The sequence below is a fragment of the Amblyraja radiata genome, chromosome 22 (genome assembly GCF_010909765.2).
Source record: "Amblyraja radiata isolate CabotCenter1 chromosome 22, sAmbRad1.1.pri, whole genome shotgun sequence".
NCBI lineage: Eukaryota > Metazoa > Chordata > Chondrichthyes > Rajiformes > Rajidae > Amblyraja > Amblyraja radiata.
The window spans coordinates 20,926,311-20,939,230 of NC_045977.1; the positions used below are offsets into that span (position 1 = coordinate 20,926,311).

A 12,920-nucleotide genomic window follows, 5' to 3' on the forward strand; every position below is an offset into this window, starting at 1 on the left:
CCTGCTTTGTAAATAGTGCTCTGCAGCATATTGACACAACATACTAGAATTGTCCAGTATATCAAAAGGGCATTGTGGGAAGCTAAACTCTTAAAAAATCATTTATGATGTATAGTCCTGGTACCAGTTAGTGCATGCCAAATTGAGGCATGTGGGAGAATTAATGGAAAAACAATGACTGCGGTTGAAGATGAATGTTATGATTAACAATGCAGACACTTTGCTGAGTTATGATAGCAATGGTTTATTTCATATTAAATTAATGACTGTGGAAGATATGATATAAATGGCTGCAGTGGGGTCCCAACAATCCCCCCCCCCACACCAATTCCCCCCCACACCAATTCCCCCCCACCACCAATTACCCCCCACCACCAATTACCCCCCACCACCAATTACCCCCCACCACCAATTACCCCCCACCACCAATTCCCCCCACCACCAATTCCCCCCCCCACCAATTCCCCCCACCAATTCCCCCCCACCAATTTCCCCCCACCAATTCCCCCCCCCCCCACCAATTCCCCCCCCCCCCACCAATTCCCCCCCCCCACCAATTCCCCCCCCCCACCAATTCCCCCCCCCCCCACCAATTCCCCCCCCCCACCAATTCCCCCCCCACCAATTCCCCCCCACCAATTCCCCCCCCCCACCAATTCCCCCCCCCCACCAATTCCCCCCCCCCCCACCAATTCACCCCCATCAATTCCCCCCCACCAATTCCCCCCCACCAATTCCCCCCCACCAATTCCCCCCCACCAATTCCCCCCCCACCAATTCCCCCCCCCCCCATCGATTCCCCCCCCATCGATTCCCCCCCCATCGATTCCCCCCCCATCGATTCCCCCCCCATCGATTCCCCCCCATCGATTCCCCCCCATCGATTCCCCCCCCATCGATTCCCCCCCCATCGATTCCCCCCCCATCGATTCCCCCCCCATCGATTCCCCCCCCATCGATTCCCCCCATCGATTCCCCCCATCGATTCCCCCCCCATCGATTCCCCCCCCATCGATTCCCCCCCATCGATTCCCCCCCCATCGATTCCCCCCCCATCGATTCCCCCCCCATCGATTCCCCCCCCCCCATCGATTTCCCCCCCCATCGATTTCCCCCCCCCATCGATTTCCCCCCCCCCATCGATTTCCCCCCCCCCATCGATTTCCCCCCCCCCCATCGATTTCCCCCCCCCATCGATTCCCCCCCCCCCATCGATTTCCCCCCCCATCGATTTCCCCCCCCATCGATTTCCCCCCCCATCGATTTCCCCCCCCCATCGATTTCCCCCCTCCCCATCGATTCCCCCCCCCCATCGATTCCCCCCCCCCATCGATTCCCCCCCCCCCCCATCGATTCCCCCCCCATCGATTCCCCCCCCCATCGATTCCCCCCCCCCTCATCGATTCCCCCCCCCTCATCGATTCCCCCCCCCCCATCGATTCCCCCCCCCCATCGATTCCCCCCCCCCATCGATTCCCCCCCCCCATCGATTCCCCCCCCCATCGATTCCCCCCCCCATCGATTCCCCCCCCCCCATCGATTCCCTCCCCCCCATCGATTCCCCCCCCATCGATTCCCCCCCCATCGATTCCCCCCCCATCGATTCCCCCCCCATCGATTCCCCCCCCCATCGATTCCCCCCCCCATCGATTCCCCCCCATCGATTCCCCCCCATCGATTCCCCCCCCATCGATTCCCCCCCCCCATCGATTCCCCCCCCATCGATTCCCCCCCCCATCGATTCCCCCCCATCGATTCCCCCCCCCCCATCGATTTCCCCCCCCCATCGATTCCCCCCCCATCGATTCCCCCCCATCGATTCCCCCCCATCGATTCCCCCCCATCGATTCCCCCCCCATCGATTCCCCCCCCACCAATTCCCCCCCCCCCACCAATTCCCCCCCCCCCCACCAATTCCCCCCCCCCCACCAATTCCCCCCCCCCACCAATTCCCCCCCCCCCACCAATTCCCCCCCCCCCACCAATTCCCCCCCCCACCAATTCCCCCCCCCCCACCAATTCCCCCCCACCAATTTCCCCCCCCACCAATTCCCCCCACCATTCCCCCCTACCAATTCCCTCCCACCGATTCCCCCCCCACCGATTCCCCCCCCCCACCGATTCCCCCCCCACCGATTCCCCCCCCACCGATTCCCCCCCCACCGATTCCCCCCCACCGATTCCCCCCCCACCGATTCCCCCCCCCACCGATTCCCCACCCCCACCGATTCCCCACCCCCACCGATCCCCCCCCCCACCGATCCCCCCACCCACCGATCCCCCCCCAACGATCCCCCCCACCGAGCCCCCCCCCCCACCGATCCCCCCCCACCGAGCCCCCCCCACCGATCCCCCCCCACCGATCCCCCCCACCGACCCCCCCCCCACCGACCCCCCCCCCCACCGATCCCCCCCCCACCGATCCCCCCCCCACCGATCCCCCCCCACCAATTCCCCCCCCCACCAATTCCCCCCCCCCACCAATTCCCCCCCCCCACCATTCCCCCCCCCCCACCAATTCCCCCCCCCACCAATTCCCCCCCCCACCAATTCCCCCCCCCCACCAATTCCCCCCCCCCCACCAATTCCCCCCCCCCACCAATTCCCCCCCCCACCAATTCCCCCCCCCACCAATTCCCCCCCCCACCATTTCCCCCACCAATTCCCCCCTACCAATTCCCCCCCTACCAATTCCCTCCCACCAATTCCCCCCCACCGATTCCCCCCCACCGATTCCCCCCCCACCGATTCCCCCCCCACCGATTCCCCCCCCCACCGATTCCCCCCCCCACCGATTCCCCCCCCCACCGATTCCCCCCCCCCACCGATTCCCCCCCCACCGATTCCCCCCCCACCGATTCCCCCCCCCACCGATTCCCCCCCCCACCGATTCCCCCCCCCACCGATTCCCCCCCCCACCGATTCCCCCCCCACCGATTCCCCACCCCCACCGATCCCCCCACCCACCGATCCCCCCCCACACCGATCCCCCCCCCACCGATCCCCCCCACCGATCCCCCCCACCGATCCCCCCCACCGATCCCCCCCCCCACCGATCCCCCCCCCCACCGATCCCCCCCCCCACCGATCCCCCCCCCCACCGATCCCCCCCCCCCACCGATCCCCCCCCCCCACCGAGCCCCCCCCCACCGAGCCCCCCCCCCCCCACCGATCCCCCCCCCACCGATTCCCCCCCCCACCGATCCCCCCCCCCACCGATCCCCCCCCCCACCGATCCCCCCCCCCATCGACTTCCCCCCCCACCGACTCCCCCCCCACCGATCCCCCCCCCACCGATCCCCCCCCACCGATCCCCCCCCCCACCGATCCCCCCCCACCGATCCCCCCCCCATCGATCCCCCCCCCACCGATTCCCCCCCACGTCCCCCCACCGATCCCCCCCCCCATCGATTCCCCCCCCATCGATTCCCCCCCCATCGATTCCCCCCCCATCGATTCCCCCCCATCGATTCCCCCCCCATCGATTCCCCCCCATCGATTCCCCCCCCATCGATTCCCCCCCCATCGATTCCCCCCCCCATCGATTCCCCCCCCATCGATTCCCCCCCCCATCGATTCCCCCCCCATCGATTCCCCCCCCATCGATTCCCCCCCCCATCGATTCCCCGCCCCATCGATTCCCCCCCCCATCGATTCCCCCCCCATCGATTTCTCCCCCCCCCATCGATTCCCCCCCCCATCGAATTCCCCCCCCCATCGATTCCCCCCATCGATTCTCCCCCCATCGATTCTCGCCCCCCCATCGATTCCCCCCCCCATCGATTCCCCCCCCATCGATTCCCCCCCCATCGATTTTCCCCCCCCATCGATTCCCCCCCCCTCGATTCCCCCCCCCATCGATTCCCCCCCCCATCGATTCCCCCCCCATCGATTCCCCCCCCCCATCGATTCCCCCCCATCGATTCCCCCCCATCGATTCCCCCCCCCCTCGATTCCCCCCCCCATCGATTTCCCCCCCCCATCGATTCCCCCCCATCGATTCCCCCCCCCATCGATTCCCCCCCCATCGATTCCCCCCCCCATCGATTTCCCCCCCCCCATCGTAATGTTCCCCCCCATCGATTCCCCCCCCATCGATTCCCCCCCCCATCGATTCCCCCCACCATCGATTCCCCCCCCCATCGATTCCCCCCCCCATCGATTTCCCCCCCCCCCCATCGATTTCCCCCCCCCCATCGATTCCCCCCCCCATCGATTCCCCCCCCCCATCGATTCCCCCCCCCATCGATTCCCCCCCCCATCGATTCCCCCCCCCATCGATTCCCCCCCCCATCGATTCCCCCCCATCGATTCCCCCCCCCATCGATTCCCCCCCCCCATCGATTCCCCCCCCATCGATTCCCCCCCCCATCGATTCCCCCCCCTCATCGATTCCCCCACCCCATCGATTCCCCCCCCCATCGATTCCCCCCCCCATCGATTCCCCCCCCCCATCGATTCCCCCCCCCCCATCGATTCCCCCCCCCCATCGATTCCCCCCCCCCACCGATTCCCCCCCCCCCCACCGATCCCCCCCCCCCCCCACCGATCCCCCCCCCCCCCCCACCGATCCCACCCCCCCCCCACCGATCCCACCCCCCCCCCACCGATCCCCCCCCCACCGATCCCCCCCCATCGATTCCCCCCCCCATCGATTCCCCCCCCATCGATTCCCCCCCATCGATTCCCCCCCATCGATTCCCCCCCCCATCGATTCCCCGCCCATCGATTCCCCCGCCCATCGATTCCCCGCCCATCGATTCCCCGCCCATCGATTCCCCCCCCCATCGATTCCCCCCCCATCGATTCCCCCCCCCCATCGATTCCCCCCCATCGATTCCCCCCCCATCGATTCCCCCCCCATCGATTCTCCCCCCCCCATCGATTCTCCCCCCCCATCGATTCCCCCCCCCATCGATTCCCCCCCCCATCGATTCCCCCCCCCATCGATTCCCCCCCCCATCGATTCCCCCCCATCGATTCCCCCCCCATCGATTCCCCCCCCCATCGATTCCCCCCCCCCATCGATTCCCCCCCCCATCGATTCCCCCCCCCATCGATTCCCCCCCCCATCGATTCCCCCCCCATCGATTCCCCCCCCATCGATTCCCCCCCCATCGATTCCCCCCCATCGATTCCCCCCCATCGATTCCCCCCCCCATCGATTCCCCCCCCATCGATTCCCCCCCCCATCGATTCCCCCCCCCATCGATTCCCCCCCCCATCGATTCCCCCCCCCATCGATTCCCCCCCCCCATCGATTCCCCCCCCCATCGATTCCCCCCCCCATCGATTCCCCCCCCCATCGATTCCCCCCCCCATCGATTCCCCCCCCCCATCGATTCCCCCCCCCATCGATTCCCCCCCCATCGATTCCCCCCCCCATCGATTCCCCCCCCATCGATTCCCCCCCCATCGATTCCCCCCCCATCGATTCCCCCCCCATCGATTCCCCCCCATCGATTCCCCCCCCATCGATTCCCCCCCCCATCGATTCCCCCCCCCCATCGATGCCCCCCCCCCATCGATGCCCCCCCCCATCGATGCCCCCCCCCATCGATTCCCCCCCCCATCGATTCCCCCCCCATCGATTCCCCCCCATCGATTCCCCCCCCATCGATTCCCCCCCCATCGATTCCCCCCCATCGATTCCCCCCCCATCGATTCCCCCCCCCATCGATTCCCCCCCCCATCGATTCCCCCCCCCCATCGATTCCCCCCCCCCATCGATTCCCCCCCATCGATTCCCCCCCCCATCGATTCCCCCCCCCCCCATCGATTCCCCCCCCCCATCGATTCCCCCCCCCCCATCGATTCACTCCCCATCGATTCCCCCCCCCATCGATTCCCCCCCCCCCATCGATTCCCCCCCCCCCCATCGATTCCCCCCCCCCCATCGATTCCCCCCCCCCCATCGATTCCCCCCCCCCCATCGATTCCCCCCCCCCATCGATTCCCCCCCCCCATCGATTCCCCCCCCCATCGATTCCCCCCCCATCGATTCCCCCCCCATCGATTCCCCCCCCATCGATTCCCCCCCCATCGATTCCCCCCCATCGATTCCCCCCCATCGATTCCCCCCCATCGATTCCCCCCCCATCGATTCCCCCCCCCCATCGATTCCCCCCCCCATCGATTTCCCCCCCCCCCATCGATTTCCCCCCCTCCCCATCGATTCCCCCCCCCTCATCGATTCCCCCACCCCATCGATTCCCCCCCCCCTCATCGATTCCCCCCCCCCCCCATCGATTCCCCCCCCCATCGATTCCCCCCCCCCCCATCGATTCCCCCCCCATCGATTCCCCCCCCCCATCGATTCCCCCCCCCCCATCGATTTCCCCCCCCCCCATCGATTCCCCCCCCCATCGATTCCCCCCCCCCATCGATTCCCCCCCCCCATCGATTCCCCCCCCCCATCGATTCCCCCCCCATCGATTCCCCCCCCATCGATTCCCCCCATCGATTCCCCCCCCCCCATCGATTCCCCCCCATCGATTCCCCCCCCATCAATTCCCCCCCCTCACACCGATTCCCCCCCCCTCACAACCGATTCCCCCCCCTCACACCGATTCCCCCCCCCTCACACCGATTTTCCCCCCCTCACACCGATTCCCCCCCCCCCCACCGATCCCCCCCCCCACCGATCCCCCCCCCACCGATCCCCCCCCCCCACCGATCCCCCCCCCACCGATCCCCCCCCACCGATTTCCCCCCCCTCCGATTCCCCCCACCTCCGATTCCCCCCCCACCGATTCCCCCCCCCCACCGATTTCCCCCCTCCCACCGATTTCCCCCCTCCCACCGATTTCTCCCCCCCCACCGATTTCCCCCCGCCTCACCGATTTCCCCCCCAACGATTTTATTCTCCCTGTTCCACCTCTCACCCTTAAGCGTGTCTTAAAACACCCCTGCCCCTTCCTCGCATTGCAACTATCACCAACCTGTCCCAACCTGTCTCACCTCTTTATTCAGGCTATCTTCCCTCTGCACATACAGTCGTAATTCCCAATTTTGACTAGAAATGTCGACTATCAAGATGCTGCTTGACACATTGAGGGCATCTGGCTGTTTTTTGTTCCAGATTCCAGCATCTCTTGTGTCTCTGTGGTATAAATTGGTGGGTTAGGTAGATGAGTGATAAGGCAGGGACTGTACTTGCATCCGTCATTGGTGAAATTTAGGGAGTCCACACCTTGAGTCATCTGGTTTTTTTTTCTACAGGAAGCTCCACTCAGTGACACAATTGATACTTAATGAATCATCCAAAATACTATTGGTGGAAGAGCTATATTAGTGAAAAGTTTGAATTTTCTTTCCACTCGTCCAAATCAACCCAGTTTAAAGAAATATTAGCCCGGAGGTTGCCTAATTGGTTTGATGCTTAAGGGAATAAAATATCAAACCTTGGGGTCCGGTACAAGCTTGGTTGAATTGCTTTCTGTTTTTTTATTATTGCTCAAATAGTGTTGCAACATGTAATTTATGAATTGATTTTGGCTGAAACATTTCTGGGCACAGATTCAATAGATATCAAACAGGTTTGGGGGTATAGTTTTTTTGAATGTTGATCTCTCCTTTTTGGTATATTTATTGCACCCAGGATACCCATAAAACAATACCACTATTGAATTGATTGAGGTTAATATTTTTATAAAATATGAATTATTCTCTTTTGTGGAGAGCATTGTAGGTCTGTGGTATGGTATCTTTATTTGGGTGTTTTAAATTTGGGGTTTGTGTCAAACATTTCAAAATTTTTGTAACTAGTCTTTATTTAAGAAATGATTAAATGTTGTTCCTAATATTTTATGGTGTTATTTTACTTTTGTAATCAAATGGTTGGTTTAATTATGGCTACCTCTACAGAAAACTGCAAAGTATCATGTGTCCTTATAGCTGAAATGCTGGTGTTTAAACATAAATGAGAATGCACAATTGTATTGTCATTTCACAATGCTGCTACAATTGTTCCTATTTATAAACTTTCCTTTCAGATTCAAATTTATTACAATCAAAATCATGCAAATGTCACCCATAATTTCAGTAAGTTTATAATGAAAATAATACATATAAATGTTACAATAAACATATCTGTTTCCTTCAGACTGTAATGGAACAGTTTAATCCAGGATTACGGAATCTCGTAAATCTAGGCAAAAATTATGAAAAAGCTGTTAGTGGTAAGTGTTCGACTTAAATATTTTCTGATCGTGTGATGGTTGTTTTAGATGGTCTGTTTACTGCCTTTGGTAGGTTCCTGGCACCACAAGGAGGAAGCAACCTGCAATTCCAGGAACGGTTCTTGATTTCAGATAGTAATCTTCCTGTAGATAGTTAATGCTTTACAATGCTGTAATTCCTGGCAATGAAGACGCACCTGCGTCGAAGATGCACCCCCATTTTGAGTTGCTAAATGTTGAAAAAAGGCTGGCGGGACATAGAATTTCTCACGCTAAAAAAAAATCCAGAACCAAGGCTTCCAGATCTCCTCCATTCTGAATGACTGAATGGGTGGGGGGGGGGGGGGGGGTGGAGGGTGGAGTGTGAAGGGTGAAGGGTGACGGCAGGTGGAGGGATGGTGGGAAAAACAGAGCACATTGGGACAAGTTGAATCAGTTGTGATCTTATTGAATGACAATACTAGTTCATGGGACCAATTGAGGTAACTCCCGCTGACACAGGAGTAAGCAGGGCCGGCTGTAGGAGGTGCGGGGCCCAATTGGGAACAATTTTGGTGAGCCCCAGGTTCCCAGCCAAGGTGTGTCAGCCCTGTTATTTATTATATATTATGAAATTGTACGCTAAGGTGCTATGGATTATACACTGTGTGAATCTCTCCTGCTCCCTCCCGTTTGACTGTCAGTATCTCCGCTGGCATCCAACCTTTACCATAGCTGCTAATTACCATTAAACTGCATTATGTGATTGGACACAATGCCCTTAGAGACAGCGGTTGATTGGCCACCAAATAATCGGGCACAAATTGACAAATAGAAAAATAATAAAATCGCTGGTCGGTGCGAACTCAGTGGACTATCTGCGCTGTATCTCCAAACTAAACAGTATAACATGCAGGTACATTCATTTAAAATAAAATTCAGTGATTATTTCACATGATTTCTCACTGTATCTGACCAATCTCTGTTTAAGACGTTTGGTCTTCCTTCGGCATTGACTCTGAACTAAAAACCTAAACCAGACTCAATTGTATCGTCACATTTGACTCAGTAAACTCAGACATCTCTGCATTCAGGAGGCTGGCGTGGTTGGAAACACCGGCTCTGAGACCAGAGTGGGTAAAGCGACCTGAGATCAATACATAAGATGACAGCTCTTCTCAATAAAAAAAAGTGAATTTTTTCACTAACCATGATGGCTAGAGCTTCTTGCAAGGTGATCTATGAACTCGCTATGTAATTATTGTCGTAACGCTCAGTTGAGGTCAAATTATTGTTCAGTGGAGCCCATGGATGTGTCACTGAAAGCAGTGAAGAAAGCAATCTCCACACTGCTTGTCCTCGCGTTTAATGAAGAGACTTTTAAATTACTTGAAATACAAGTTGATTTCTCTTTGTAACAAATGTCAACCGTGCCTCTAATGAAAGAGAAATAAATACACTTTTTTCTCTAACCTTCCGTAATTCAGTTGACTTTTTATTTAAAGTGGATGATGCAAACATTGTCAGCTCCACCTGGACTTCACCCAGAGTGACTGGGGAGTCCAGAACAAGGGGCCACAGTTTAAGAATAAGGGGGTAGGCCATTTAGGACTGAGATGAGGAAACGCCCTTTTCACCCAGAGAGTTGTGAATCTGTGCAATTCTCTGCCACAGAAGGCAGTGGTGGCCAATTCACTTGTTGTTTTCAAGAGAGTTAGATTTAGCTCTTAGGGCTAACGGAATCAAGGGATATGGGGAGAAAGCAGAAACGAGGATACTGATTTTAGATGATCAGCCATGATCATATAGAATGGAAGTGCTGGCTCGATGGGCCGAATGGCCTACTCCTGCACCTATTTTCTATGTTTCTGTTTCAATGACTGATAGAAATGTATGCTCCATTCTTGAAGGTATCTTGTGCGGGATTTGAAATCCCCGTCAAGCCATAATGTACCAATAAAGATGCTCTGCTTTCTTTCCATAGATTATCTGCTTTAGTTTAGTTTAGTGATATAGCACGGAAACAGGCCCTTCGGCCCACCGAATCCGCACCGACCAGCAATCCCCGCACACAAACACTATCCCACACACACTAGTGACAATTTACATTTGTACCAGGCCACTTAACCTACAACTTGTACGTCTTTGGAGAGCGGGAGGAAATGGAAGATCTCTGAGAAAACCAATGCAGGTCACGGGGAGAACGTATAAACTCCATACAGACAGCACCGGTCATCAGGAAAGAACCCGGGTCTCTGGCGCAGTGAGGCAGCCACTGTACCGCTGCGCCATCGTGCCGCAAAGGTTTCTCGTGCGAGATTTGAAAGCCTCGTCAAGTCATAACGAACCAACAGAGATGCTCTATTTTCTTTCCATAGATTATCTGTTTAGTTTAGTTGAGAGATACAGCGCGGAAACAGGCCCTTCTGCCCACCAAGTCTGCACCGACCCCTGCACACGAACACTATCCTGCACACAGTTCTTCAGAAAGAGAGTCAGGGGAGAGGGAAACTAGAGGCATGAAAAGATACAGAACAAACCCCAGAACAGAATGATCTGTTCGGTACCTTTTCTCACCTCTAGTTTTCCTAATAACATGGAAACCTTTGAACCATTGAAACAAAGATAGACACAAAATGCTGAAGTAACTCGGTGGGACAGGCAGCACCTCTGGATACAAGGAATGGGTGACGTTTTGGGTTGAGGCCCTTCTTCAGACCCTAAGACCATTGAACCAGCTCATTGGAGGTCTGTGAAACAGTGCTGGGCAAGGCACCTTCTAGTTTTGTGCAGCACATTGGGGAAGTGAGTTATGCTTTACTCGAAAACCTTGGCAACAACCATATGTTGCCAAACGGCAATGACCCCCCCCCCCCCCCCCCCCCCAACAGAAAGGAACCGCAGATGCAGCCGTCAATGATTCCGGGAATGCCGAGGCGACAGGGTGAGAGAGAGGGAGCGAGAGAGCGACAAAATGGGAGCGGGGGAGAGAGATAGGGAGGGAGGGACGGACGGAGAGAGTGAAAGACAGAGAGATACAACGTGGGTCGGTAGGTGAATGACTAACCTGCACACCAAGAAGAAGCTCACGGTCTGCGCCCTCAACCATGATGATGAGTTTTAAGAAATTCTCAATGTCGTCAATGCATCGATCTACATTCCTCAGTGTAATTGTGCTTTGACCAAGTATTAATGACGTCGCGTTCCTTTGAATAAAATTCACAGGGCGTCATTAATACTTGGTCAAAACATTTACATTTACTGAGGAATGTGGATCGATTAATTGATGTTAACTGGCTGTTAACGTGCTAGTAGTTAACACATTGTTTTTGTCTGATGGCCGGTGCGGTGGTTTTTTTCCATGTTCGTTTTAAAAAAAATCCGTATTTAAGGCAAGTGTTTAAAAAAATATGTATTTAGCAACACGAATTCGTATTTCCATACGAAATACGGAAAATTAGCGCGGGACCCCCCATTGGTGCGGGGCACAAATGGGAGCAAGGTTCAAAGGTTCAAAGGTTGATTTATTGTCACATACACCTAGATGTAGTGAAATTCCTTTTGCCAATGCAGCACATAAGAAAGAATACAAACATAACAATAATAAATAGCTTTAACATAAAAACATCACAAAGTACATAACATAACATAAAAAGGCACAAAGTCCAGTCCCATCCCCAATGTCCACCCATAGTCGGGCCTATTGAGGCCTCCACAGTTGCCTCTACGGAGGCCCGATGTTCCAGGCCGTCCTCGCTGGGTGATGATGTTCCGGCGTCGGGAGAGTCCTCTCAGCGGCATGGGAACCCTGGAAAGGCCGCCTCCTTACTCGAGACCGTGGCTTCCGGAGCCGACAAGGCCGCGCCGAATGGAGCTCAACTGGCGATCTCGTCGCGAGATCCCAGGCTCCCGATGTAAGTTCAGCGCCGCAGCTCCGCGATGTTTTTAACGCCGGTCCCAGCTCACCGGAGTTCCAGCGCGGCGACCCAGGCAAGGCACCGCCCGCCCCGCAATGGTGCTCCAGCGCTGCACCGCCGTCCTCACTCCCGCAGCTCCGCCGCCGCCGATGCCGAGGCTCCGGGCGGTCCCCTCGCTCCTCGGACCCGCAGCTCCACAGCCGCCGCCGATGCCGCCGCTGCAATCGGTCCAATCGGCTTAAGGCCGGCCCTGGGAGTAAGCTTCACCGCTCGCTGTCCTGTTATCCATCGCCCGCTGACCCGCACTGCTCTATGATCTTTGCTCTTGAGCTGGTCCCCTCAGTGTCCAGTCTCCAAGCCAGCTCAAAAATAGGGATAACGAGAATTTCAAAACTAAGACCAACTGCTTTTGTGCGCATCTGTTGACAAGGCAGCAGCTTTCTTATTTTCTCTGTTATTCTCACTTGACCGACACCTCCAAAGCCTGCTTGCCCCAGGTCTGGCTGTTGCGCCCAGGTCGGCTGCGTGCCCCGCGAATGGCTGTAGTTCCCAGGTCGGTTCGCTTGAGTTACGGGCCGGATTCGGGCCGTAGTTTGTCGACCCCTGTGTTCGGCCTCATTGTGGTCCCCCCCATGTTTTAAAAGCGATTTGGCCCAAGTCTATCTTTCTTGACTAACAATCTAGCCTTCGGCCTCCAAGACGCAGGTACATTTTCGAGCTTTATTTTAGGGTAAAAAATAGTGCATTCATTGCCGGGAAATACGGGGTACTCCAAATTGAGAGGTAATTTGGCCTGTAAATGTAAAATTTTGATCCATCAGTCCACTCTGGATTTTCAAAACAT

The 12,920-nt window shown here is 57.1% G+C and overlaps 1 protein-coding gene across 2 annotated transcripts in view; it reads left to right on the plus strand.

The window, feature by feature from the left end:
• The window catches only part of baiap2l1 (BAR/IMD domain containing adaptor protein 2 like 1), a 99,642-nt gene that overhangs the window by 1,845 nt on the left and 84,877 nt on the right, over positions 1-12,920 (plus strand). For both annotated transcript variants that reach the window (XM_033040555.1, XM_033040556.1), the window contains exon 2: positions 8,105-8,180. In XM_033040555.1, coding sequence (XP_032896446.1) covers positions 8,105-8,180 — 76 coding nt within the window. The remainder of the gene's footprint in view (positions 1-8,104; positions 8,181-12,920) is intronic.